The sequence below is a fragment of the Micromys minutus genome (assembly GCF_963924665.1).
Source record: "Micromys minutus genome assembly, chromosome: X".
NCBI lineage: Eukaryota > Metazoa > Chordata > Mammalia > Rodentia > Muridae > Micromys > Micromys minutus.
In genome coordinates this window covers 32,068,781-32,081,727 of record NC_137970.1, presented here as the reverse complement: position 1 = coordinate 32,081,727, position 12,947 = coordinate 32,068,781, and the positions used below count along the sequence as shown (strand labels likewise).

Below are 12,947 nucleotides of genomic sequence, written 5' to 3'. Positions count from 1 at the left end.
ATCTAGTGCACAACCCATCTTGAAGTGTCCTGAACAGTCTCAATCATGTCTTCCATAGCTCTTATGTTCAAGTACTACATGTTCCTTTCCCTGCCCTTTTTACACCCTCCTTTCACTTAAGATATTATTCTTCTGTTTCATTTCTCTTAAAAGTCCAGAGCAGGCATCTGGCAGTCATATTTTCTGTGCATTTATCTGAGCCACAGTAATAACTGCTGGGACTCTCTCTAAAATGTCCCTTTAACCTTTTGACACAAGTAAATGGGCTGTTCTGTCCTCAGAAACAAGAGAACTACTTTTCTGATAGGGTGAATATACCAGAACCTACCAGCAGAGGGCACTAAATGACAAGGAGAAAAATCCAAAAGGGGCTTGGTAACTCTAACCCTAAAACAATGAGAACACACTGCACAGGCAACACTGAAATGGTTCTATGTACAACTATGCATATGGGTCAGTAATGCTGGAATACTCAACCTCTGCTCACTACTACCCAGTCTCCTCTCACCCGCTTCCATACTACAGCCACAATCGGCTCTCAGAAACACACCCACACATACATTCGTAATATATACACACAACACTGACAGACTGACAGAAACAGACAGACAGACAGACAGACAGACAGACACACACACACACACACACTGTAAACTGCTCCAGAGCCAACAAAGTAATTTCTCACAAACTCCTTCAATCCTAACGACTCCAGGTTTAGTCACTTCATCTTTCCAGGGAATAAATTCATCTTTCAGAATGTAGGCAGACCAGAGGTATTCCTCATATTTATTATATAATGGCCTTGTCAGGACAGACCCAGGCAGCTGATGAACAAAACTGGGAAAAGCCTCTTCCACCCCTCGGTGGGCTGAAGTGAGTAGAGGCAGCCCGGTGACATTGCTGACTTTAACCAATCTCACTTAGAGCTATTTCAAATAATATTATAAAAATCAAAAACAATTACTCTGCAGGTAAATGTGCTTTCAGCCATGCCTGATAAAGTTTGATCTCTGGAATGTAATCAATGTAAATGTGGAAGGAGAGACTAATTCTGCAAAGTTATCCCTCTGACCTTCACACATACCAACATGCATACACGCACATATGTGTGTATATATGTGTGTGCCTGCATGCATGAATACATACATACATACATACATACATACATACATACACACACAGATACAAAAGAGAGTTCCCACAACTGTTGAATACAAAGTCAAGGACATCAGGGGAGGAAAGCCAGCCTAGTTGACAGGCAGCCAGTTAGTTCTAAGCAGGTATAAACAATGTCTACTCTTTCAACACTGCCTGGGTTAAAAAACACTCCTTTAGCTTCTTAAAGCCTGGCAAAGAAATAAAGATGATCTAACAAGATGTGGAAGCCATCAGCTTGATAAAAAGAGCTCAAGGCAGCATGAAGTGTAACTCTGCAGAGGGCTACCAGGAGACTCCATGCAACCCCTCAAAACAGACGTTCCCTTGCTCAAAATCAAACCAGGACTGTGAAGTCAGGTCCTTGTGCTCTTGGCCTCAAGTACACTGTATATACATTGCAACAGTTTTCCCCAAACTTAAACTTTAAGAGGGTTTATTTCCTTGTTCCTTCCCACCTGAAAACACAAAATAAATCTTCCTCTAAACCCCATGGTTTTTTAGTCAAATTTAATATTTACTACCCATTACTCAAAAGAAAATTGTCATTTCAGATAATATCTCCAAGTTATCTACTTTTAACTTAATCTCTGGCAGTATCATTTCCCAGACAGAAAAGTGTAACAATCTTTTTCCTCTGATGAGGAGCAGGACAATAACTAATTGTCTACAAGGTAATCCCAGCTTCCCATTCTTTCCATCCTTATAAAGATATATAAAAAATATAACAAAGACAAAGTCCATATTTAGATATAAAACTCTAAAGCTTTTTGGCCAGTCTCACCTAGCAAACTCCTCTACCAATCAGAGTTCTCACTGAGGCCCAGAAATACATATTTTTTTCTAAACATTTGTGCGTGTACACATGATTGGAGAGAGCAGAAGACAACCTGAACAAGTTGGTTTTTGCACAAGTTAAGTTTTGTACTACTACATGGGTCCCAGATTTTCAACTCAAACAGCAAATGTTTTACTCACTGAACCAGTTCCTCAGCCCCAGAAATACATTCAATTTACTCACAAAGAGAAGCAGTGTTGATAAAAATCACAGTGCATTTTAGTGTGGACCAATTCATTTTCCAAGTGTGGGAACTTGTTCAATTCAAATGGATACAGGTAAGGAAAATTGCAAGCAGGAAAAAAAGCGTCCAGAAAGCAGTGTGGGTGTGGACTACTAAACTGAAGTTTCTTGGATTTTAAAAGAAAATCTGTATTCTCAGACCTCAGATGTGGGCAGGTTTCAAACGTGGGTTCTTTCCAGTACTCTCAGTCTTCCCATTGCTCTTTCCTATCTGACCACCTACAGGAGGCTAAGTAATTACCTGGTTATCCTACATCTGCCCCGGAGCTTTCCTATGGGCTGATCAAACAAAGCAGTGTGAGTCATTAAGCGCTTAAACACCCTACCGCTGCCAATAAGGATTTCCCTATTCTAAAATCTGCTGTGAGACAGAGAAACAGCATTCTATTCTGATCAGAACATCAGTGATCTGGGTAAATCCCCTCCAGGTCTGTCTCTGACTGGTTTTCTGCTTTACATAGCTTCAGCTTGTTGGAATTAGTATCAACTATCTGCCTCTTTATAGCCAGCTCCCTGCATCAGGCTTGTTTTTATGTTTCGCCCTGTTTGAAGTGGGGTGACAGGACGGTTTAGCTCACCATGTACACAGTAGCAAGCATTGACTTTGATCTTCGCCATTTCTGCAGACACCAAAAACAACAGTACCTTTCTGATTATTTTACCAATTAAGCAAATAATTAAGAGACCTTCGTGAGTAGACGACTTACCGCTTCACCCGCCCAGTACTGTCTTGACTCAATTCTTTCATTTTTTCTTCTATTTTGTTCAAAAGCTACAATTAAAAGAAACCAGTGGGTTTAGAGTATAAACTGCACAGTACAACTAACTTACAGAGCAGAGGTGTAAGGCTATGCTGACTACAGTGTGATATTTGCCTATATACATAACCCATCATCGCCCCTACTGGGACTTCCTGCCGTAGCTAAATCCCACACTCCCACACTACTCTCCCTCATAGTGCTCATATCAATCTGAATATTTGCAAGAGAATTACTGGGAAGAAAGGTAAAGGATACTGCAAATGCAGAACTGTACATGAAGTAACTACATTCCTTCCAGTAGAAAGTGAAACCAATCCTTTCATTTAGGAAATTAAAAAGAACGCTGACAGTCACGTTTCCAAACCAACTAAGGGTTAATTCTTCTGTCAAACAACTTACATATAGAGAGGCAAGTCTGAATGTCAGCTAACTTGAAAGTGAGCATCATTAAAATGAGACTTTAAGAACCTTAAATCTGGGGAAATAAAATATACAGCATTTTGAAAAGGGAAAGAAAAAGCAAAAAAAAAACCAACGCTGTCAGTTTCCTGTTTGCCTTGCACATCACTGTCGTAACTCTGAAGGTCCAGCAACACCAGTCCATGTGGGTAAATTCTCAAATTGGCAAAGCTACAAAAGAAGTAGAGTTTTACTGTTAGAAATTGTTATCTGCATCACATATGTATTCATTCTAGGTTGGAGTCTTCTAGTTTGTACTGTGCATTTGCGATTCTTAGATACCTTTTCATGGCTTAATAATTAAATTATTTGTGGCTCTGAATAATAGCACATTGCCAAAATTTACTCCAAAAAAAAGAAAAAATTATCAGAAAAAAGGCAGACCCAATCAAGTCGAAAACACGCTGTTCTCTTTCTCTTTCACCGACAGGCTTAATTCTCTGGCTTTCTTTTCAATTCTAGTTTGGAGGTAGGAGGGTGGACTTGGTCACTTGTGGAAGATTTAGATGAGAGGGCCACGCACTAAGGTTTTTAATATTACTTCTTAGGCCCTGAAATTGATCTAAATCTGTAACTGATTCATATTATCTACATTTATACATTAACTCAGTCTGACCTTGTGTGTGGGTATGTGTTGGGAGCCTCAGGTCACCTCCCAACTATTACAAGCACATGACACCCTGCTTTGCTACTTGGGTGCTGAGGGAGGGCCCAGATCCTCCCAAGGCAAACACTTTACCACATGGGCTATGTGATTTTTTTAGTTTGGGTTTTTGGTTTTCCTGAGCATGAGGCCTGCCAAGGAGTGTGGTTGATATGCCTGGTATCAAACCATCAAAAAAAATTACCTTATCTTTCTTCTCCCAGCAGTATTAATTACAAATAGCTTCTTGGTTAGTTGGGGTGAGATCTGAACCCACTTACCGTTCCCCAGTGCTGGAATTTTGTTCGGCACTTTTTTTTTTTTTAAATAAAGGATCCCCAGGTGGTTCTGTCAAGTTTAGTTAAACAGGGGAGGGGACCATGGAGAAGGACAAACTAGGCTGTCCCACCTAACCTTCAATGTTCTGAAGAGAGTCCAGCCATCCTGACTGGAAGGATAAGAATGGTGCACCTTTTGAAAGAGCTGTTTAAGTAAGAAGAGGAAGAAAGTGTGATAGAAACCAAGTGTGTTTAATCTCAAAACTTCCTTTGCACATGGGTCTCTTTTTTTTTCCATTGGCCTCAGGAAGTCACCTGAAGGTATTTTGTCTGGAAGCACAATGCTCCCACCCTCCCACACGTTTTCATTTTTATTCGTTTTGTTTTCAGAAGCAATCTCTGAACACTTCTTGTCACTCAAAAGCTACTTTCTCAAAAAAAGAATAACTATGTGCTATGCATACAACTGGAATTGTGGCTGGAAAGATAGCACAGCAGGTAAGAGCACCACTCGCTCCTCCAGAGGCCCAGGGTTCAATTCCCAATACCGACACGGCAGCTCACAACCATCTAGCCTCCACTGCAGGCAGATACTACCTCCAAATGAGGTAAAGCACGCCTGCATACACAAACCTATAGAAATAGAGAACTGTTTTAAATAAAAACTGAGGCAGGGAAAGCCTGGGTGCAGAAGTTCTTAGGAGATGGCTAAGATGAGGAATTTTTCACCTCTGGGATGTTTGATGGCAAAGAATGGACCATAGCAAAAACAAAATGATGTGACCCTAACAGAGCAGTCACAGTGAGAATGAGTACATGAGACACTGGACTGGAAAACAGCTGAGGGCCTTCTGCTTCTGGGAGCCTTTTAAGTAACTGAAGCAGAGCATAGGAGGGAGAAGAAGAAGGCTGGTGATCCTGTTGAATTTAGACCACCTTAAGGAAGAAGTTTAGATATATCTAAGGCAACCTCTAAACACACACATGAAATTGGCCACATGGGCAGAATACAAGTCTGGGCTTCTATCTTTGAGAGACACCCTCATCCCCACCCCCACTCAGTTCTCTCTACTTTCTTGTGACATGTATTCTATTACCCCGTTTCCCACCTCCTTTAGAATCTCTTCCGCCTTTCTCGTGATCCCCTTTCTAGTTTCATGACTAACAAAGACAAATACACACACACACACACACATACACACACACACACACACACACACACATGTTCGTAATTTTAAATGCAGTTTCCACATGAAAGAAAATACACAAAATTCATCCTTCTGAGCCTGACTTATTTTCATACTGTGTTTTACTATGGTTTTTAGTGAAAGATAATCACTAACATTGCTCTAGCCAGCAGCAATGCAACCAGGGCCTTGTTGGAATTGCAACAAAAGAGGGGACTCTGACCCAGACCCAGCAGAAACTCTTGTGTGTGTACTTGAGGAAGTAGGACTCCAAAAATGTATTTTAACCAACTCCAGATCATTGCCTGCCAGTATCACACTGCTTCGGTTGCCAGTCCTAGTCACAGAAAAGGCTCATTGGAGCTTTGAAGAAAACCGATGTCCAGGTCTAGTTGCCTTTCACTCTGGGGAAATGCCTACGCAAGAAAATTTTGTGAAGGCACTGAATTCTAGCCACTTCTAAAAGATGTCAGAGGACCAACAACAACAGCAAAAGGCCGGGCATACACCAGGTCCTGGCTTCAATCCCTGGCATCACATAATCAGCCACGTTCCACCGTGCCTGTCATCTCAGCACTCAGGAGTTCAAGGTCATCCTGGGTCTAGTGAGTAAGCTAGGCTAGGCTACGTGTCCCATGACAAAAAAAAAAAAAAAGAAAAAAAAAAAAAGAAAAAGAATACTGTGGCCAATCGGTAGTGTTGCATGCCTTTTATCCCAGCACTTGGGAGGCAGAGGCAGCAGATCTCTGTGAGTCCAGCATGGTCTACAGAACTAGTTTCAGAATAGCCAAGGCTACACAAAGAAATACTGTCTCAAAGAAAAAAAATCTTAGCTAGCATCCCTAGTCCCAACTGTGTCCCCATCTAAAGCCCATGAGATCATCTTACCTGCCATTCTTGTTCGTGTAAGTTGCTAAATATCCATGGTCCTGCCAGGTGTGCACTGATTCCGTCATCCCCTCCTCCTGAAAAATGGACTGAAGGCCTTTCAGAATGGCTTCGCCATCAGCTGTAAGACAGGAAGTAAGGGAAGGCAATTAGGAAAAAGACATGCAAAAGAAAAGCTAAGGTCTGAGATGTAGAGTTTAATAATAGAACACTTTCCTCTAAAATTGTTTGGGCCCTGGGTTCTATCCCTAGTAACCACAAAACATTAAAACTAAATAAAAATTAGAAAAGCTAATGTGACATGATTTGATGACTGAAACGTATAACATGTAAACATCCTCCGTCCTGTATGGAAAAGCTAAAAAAAAAAAAAAAAAACACCTGACTACCCAATAAGAGCACAGGAACTGACTACAAACAGGTATGGCAAACACACAGCAATAACCATCCAACAAAATGACAATTTCAGAATGAGATTCCATTTTAAATTAAATAAATTAAAGGGGAGGCTGGCGAGATGGCTCAGTGGTTAAGAGCACTGACTGCTCTTCCAGAGGTCATGAGTTCAATTCCCAGCAACCACATGGTGGCTCACAGCTATCTGTAATGAGGTCTACTATGTCTGAAGACACCTACAGTGGATATAATAAATAAATCAAATAAATAAATAAAAATAAATATATTTTTAAAAGAACATCTAATTAATTAAAGGAAACAGAGTGCTAGCAAGGGGATGTGTACAGGGTATTGATGAGTCTCACTAATAACTTGGGAATTTTCATCTTATTGTTTAAATGTTTACAATGTTTCATTTATATGTTGATATATAAATGAAAAATAGAAATTAAAAATTACAGAGTGACATACTTGAAAACAGCAAAAACTGAAACACAGGAAGAACTTGTATTTCCTCCTCTCCATCCTACCCCCACCTTTCAACTTGTCCCTCAGAGTAGACCTGGTCGCGTATGCTGGCTCTGGAGGCTAAAACAAAATGATCTTTGAGGAGATCACACCAGCCTGGGGTACACTGTAAGTTCCAGACCAGCTGTGGCTACAAGAGTAAAGCCCTGTCTCAAAACAAATTAGCATTCATTGACGTCTAACAGGCTCAGGGAAAGTAAGAATCTTCAAGAACATGGCAATTACTTAAAGAGCGAAATTCAGTTTATCCTTCTGCAATTATATCTACAAAGGAGCCATTTCCTGATAAGGGTAAATGAAGAGCCAATTCTGAGGACTGATTCCTCACAAAAGAACAAAAGAAAAAGGGGGAAAAAAAGAAATAAGCCTTTCCTTGGAAAACTCTTTGCAGATATAATTAAATTACATCACCAGATAAGAGCATCTACACTAAATGAGCCTTAAACCCAGTAGCAGGTGTCCTTTTAAGAGACGGATGGCACAGGGAGAAAGAAGGGCTAAATAACCTGAAAGCCATACTGCAAAAACTGATAAAGCCTCATATCAGAGAGAAAAGAAAGGCATGGAACCCTCCCCATACAGCCATCCCAGCAAAGCAGCTTGGAATACAGCAGCAGCCCAATGAATCAATGAGTTCTCTTCCTAGCAAAGCCATGCCATTGGCAAACCCATTTGACAGGAAATAACCCAGCTTGCTTTGCTCTTCTGAAACTGGCTTTAGGAAATTACAACAGAAGGTCTGAATTGCATCTCCAAAACTACAGCATTTAATACAACCCACCACCCTAAAAAGTACTTCTGGGGGCTGGAGGGATAGATCAGGGGTTAAAAGCATTGGCTGTTCTTCTAGAAGACCAGAATTCAATTCCCAATACCCACATGGTAGCTCATAAGGATCTGTATGTAACTCCCGCTCCAGGTGGGAACTGATGCCCTCTTGTGGCCTCTGTGGGTACTGCATGCACCATGATGCACAGTCATGCAGGCAAAGCACCCATATACGGGGGGGGGGGGGGGGGGGGGGGGAATCAAAGGAAACAAAAAAGTACTTTATTTGTAAATTTGATCCCATAAACTAAACCTGTCAAGTTCTGTTTGTACTTAGGACTGTATCCTGACGGATCAGTCCACTGTGCAGGTGACTAAGGTAAGCACAGGGCAGGAAGGGAAGGAACATCCAGAATAACAGAACCTACCTTAAATGGGTAAGCCATTATGCTATGCAGTCTTCCTTGGCTAGACCAGATGTAGTTTTTTCTTTGTTGTTGTTTTGTTTTGTTTTTTGTATTGAAGGTGTATAAAAGAAATAATCATTCCTGGTAAACGACCTTAAGGTTGTGATCTTGCTGGCATGCTTTTAAAAAAAATGAAGCTGAAGGGGGAAATCCAGCATTATCTTGGATATGATGGGCAAGGAGGCAATGTAATGGGCTAGGAACCTGGCCTAGGGAGCAAGTATAAACTTAGTTACCTAGGCCAAGGAAATAGGATGCCTTGTATCTAATGGGAAGTCCTAGATTGCTGCCCTGAGTTCAAAAAGCAGGAGAAAGAGGAGTAACCCTTTGGAGAACTACTAGTTATTCTCTATACATGGTTAAATGACAGTGAGATAGAAGTGTCCCCAAACTTAACAAAACAAAATAGGAGAAAATGTTAAGAAGATCTGAGAGCTAAGAGCTAAATGTGCTGTTCGTTTTGCTTTGAGACAGGGTTTCTCTATATAGCCCCGACTGTCCTGGAACTTACTCTGTAGACCACCAGGCTGGTGTTTGAGCTCACATGGATCTCTTGGCCTCTTCCTCCCAAATGCTGGGATTAATGGTATATGCTACCAACAGGCTTGAAACTTTCTTCTTTCTTTTGTGTTTATTTTTAGTTTTTCAAGACAGGGTTTCTCAAACCAACCTGGCCCCAAACTCTGAGATGGAGATCCACCTGTCTCTGCCTCCTTACTACCTTCCTACAGTGTGGCAGAGAAACTCCAAATATGTTATATTCAAACCATCACAACCTGACTGATAAATGTACTTTGAAGTAGACAAAGTAATCCAAAGTAGGCCAGTAAACTGCTACTTGGCAGTTCTTAGAAAACTCATTACTGGGAATGGACAGACAGCTCGGGGGTTAAGAGTTGCACTTGCAGTGCAGAGGACCAGGTTCAACTCCCAGGTTCCACATAATTATCTGTATGTAACCCTAGTCCCAGGGGATCTGATACCCTCTTCTAGCCTATACGTACCTTGAATGCACATGTGCACAAAACATTTATACATGTAAAAGCAATTTAAAAATAGAACATTAACAAAAAAGAAAACTCATTACAATAGCTGGGCAAGAAAGTTGGAACACACACACACACACACACACACACACACACATATACTACAAGGCCCTCACACATACACGTATGTACACACGCACATATTCTTGGGAGGCGAGGAGGAGCTGTCATCTCTCTCTGCCTCATTTTCTACAAGGGATCCATTTACAGGACTCTTAGAGAACCTCGTCCTCTGACCCTCGCTCCAGAAGGCAGAAGGCCAGACCTATCTATGCTACTGGGCTCCACCTCCTGGGCAAGTTCCCATCTGAAATCACAATCGGGCTCGTGACGTCTCTTCTCATTACATAGGATGAGGCTCTAATCTCTAAATCTAAAATTCAAATTCCTCTAAAATGGGACAGTTTTTGAGCAATGACATGATGACACTAACAAGCAGATGTTTCAGCATTTGACCTCAGGTGACAAGTCAAAATTTAAGTGTACTCAAATTTTTTTTAATTATACTATTAAATTCAGGCTGAATATAAACCGTGTATGAAACACAAATAAGTAAATAGCTACAGGACCACATATAAATGTTGTATTTAAACTTGTATCCCATTAGCAAATATGTAAATTAAAAAATTTTAAAAAAAACCTTTCACGTATAATCTGAAACACTTCTGAACTTTCCTGGTAAGGGATACTCTACTGTATCATTTAAGATGTCTCCAAAATGGTCCCCTACCAACCTTTTCCTACAAACCTCCACACAGCCTCTGCCCCCGGCAAACTCCCAGGTTGAGACACATCTCACGTTAAAGACCTAACTTCCTCAACCATAAAAAAGACCAGCTGCTTGTGCTGCTATGGGGTAAGCAACAGGTTAGCTGTAGACCTTTAGAGCCTAAAGAGACATAGTGACAGAAAAAAAAACCCAAGGTGCTGATAAAGACAGAAAGTTAAAGACCCAGTTCTCCTTTACCTTTCGGGGCCAAAATACGTCTTACCAAACTTGAGCATATTAGATACTGCCCTAGGGAATTTGAAGATTCTAACACATGGTAGAGAGAAGCTTATTCTACCACTTGGGACTTGATGTATGGCTTTAAACTTCTGAAGTTCAAAGGAAAACTATGGCCATGGACACACTGAATAACATGAGAAATTTCTAAAGGTGTAAAACCCCAACTGTGTCTTGTGAACAAATCCCATTTTTCATGCAGAAGCATGGGACTCCGCAGCCAAACTGAGTCTCCTCTGTAAGAGGAAGGAATTGGAACTTTTTATTTTGTCTGCACTACTGTTGGCCCTGATATTGACATAGCATCTGCATCTGGCTTCTAAAATGGGGGGTGTTGACTTTCTGTTCTGGTCAAGCAATATTTTAAATTATGAAGCCGTGGAATTACACACTACGTCACTAATACTCCACCAAAACTTCTCTCTAACAGGAGGGCTCAAGCCATTTAAGCTCCATGAGATGGAACTGAACTGGAGTTGTCTGGGAAACCAGCAAGGTCTAAGCTCACTTGCCTATGCTCCCTCTCTCCTTCCCTCCCTCCCTCCCTCCCTCCCTCCCTCCTTCTCTTTCAACAGCTGCATAACAATTAATCACTCCAAACAGAGGCAGATATGAATATTTGGTGCAACATTGACTCATAATAGCCAAAAAGCAGAAACAACTTAAATGTCCTCCCTGTTATAAGCAGATAAGCAAAGTTATAAATAGACAAGCAAAGTGTGCTATATTCATACTGTGGACTGCTAACTCAGCCATAAATGAAAGAAAATACAGATACATGCTACATTCAACATGGATGGATCTCAAAAACATACTAAAAAAAAAAAAAATACAAGGGACCACAGAGCATACCATTCCATTTATATGACGTGATCATCAAGTCTCACTCCAAAAGACAGAAAGTATATTAGCAGCTACCAGAGCCTGGGAGAATGAATGGTAAAAGGGGAACTGGGATGATGGCTAAAGAATAATAAATTTCTTTCCTAGACAATGGAAATGTTCTAAAACTGACCACTGAGATGGTCACAGAACTCTATGAATATTATATTGAAATCTACCATACAGCCAGGGAGCCATATATCAAGTTACAAGTGAAGATTTAATGGGAGCAAAGAAACCTGACCCCAGCAATTCCAACCGGCTAAGCTTGGCCTACAAGGCCTTATTGTTCTAATAATCTAGGGTAACTGCAGGCTTACGTCAATGGCTCGTCTCAGCCTTAAAGGGGCATAGATGGGTTAGGTAGAAAGATACTCCTTAGTGATTACCATGCCTTAGCAGAACCAAGCAAGAGTCTTACCTAAAGTAAAAAAGACAGGTCACAAAGTCAGCAGTGCAAGATTTTTATCTTGGTTTTAAGTTATCTTTTGGCCCATATGAAGACTAAATACCTTTAAGAAAACACAGTTTCTATGCAGGACGATAGCTCAGTGTTAACATCATTTGCTGATGCTCTTCCAGAGGACCTGGATTTAGTTCCCAGCACCCACATCAAGCAACTTGATATCACCTATATCCACCTAGGTAGGACCAAGGGATTCCTATACCTCCTTCTGGCCTCCTCAGGCACCCAAATACTCAGTTGTGCACATATATATGCTAGAAATACAATTCGTCTTATGTGTCACAATGTGACTCATAACTTAAAGAGGTCACCCATAATAAAACCAAAGAAATGAACTGAGCCTTCCTATCCCTGTTTACTCAGATATAACCAAAAAGCAAGACCTACAAAGTCCCCCTAACACAAATCCCCATTAGGCTCAGGCACAGCTACAAGACACCATGTAAAGAGCCATAGGGTAGGTAGCATTCTGTCCTATCCCTTCTCCTCATCCAACAGTAAATGGCGGTCTGCCGAGTTCTGGGGACAGTGTGAGGGGACCACAGGGCTGTTCCTATGCAACTAGCCTGCTGTAAACACTCCTGAAGCCACAGTCTGAGGCTACTGTTTAATCAGAAAGATGCATGACTATAAAATGCAGACCAGGACAATGAGATCAGCAATTTTAGTTTAGGTCAGGCTTACTCCAGATCATGGTTTCTGATGTTCATAAAGAAGAAACACAACCAAGAAAATTAAGTTCAGAAAGAAAAAAGGAAAAAGAGCAACACTGAAATAACGACCAGACTCGCTTCAGGCAGGCCAGACGGAAATGTACCAGCCACAAAAACTATTAAAATTCACAACATATCAAGTTAAAACAGAACGGAAATGTGCTGCTAATTTCCCTGCAGCACTGTCTCATTCCCATTACAACAGAAAGCAGTTAAAGGGGCA

General features: G+C 41.0%; 1 protein-coding gene across 1 annotated transcript in view; it reads right to left on the bottom strand.

Annotated features, from left to right (window-relative positions):
• Positions 1-12,947, bottom strand: part of SMS (spermine synthase) — a 44,140-nt gene that overhangs the window by 17,102 nt on the left and 14,091 nt on the right. The window contains exons 2-4 of the mRNA XM_080910283.1: positions 6,453-6,573; positions 3,534-3,627; positions 2,944-3,008 (exon numbers count right to left, since the gene is read on the bottom strand). Coding sequence (XP_080766409.1) covers positions 2,944-3,008; positions 3,534-3,627; positions 6,453-6,573 — 280 coding nt within the window. The remainder of the gene's footprint in view (positions 1-2,943; positions 3,009-3,533; positions 3,628-6,452; positions 6,574-12,947) is intronic.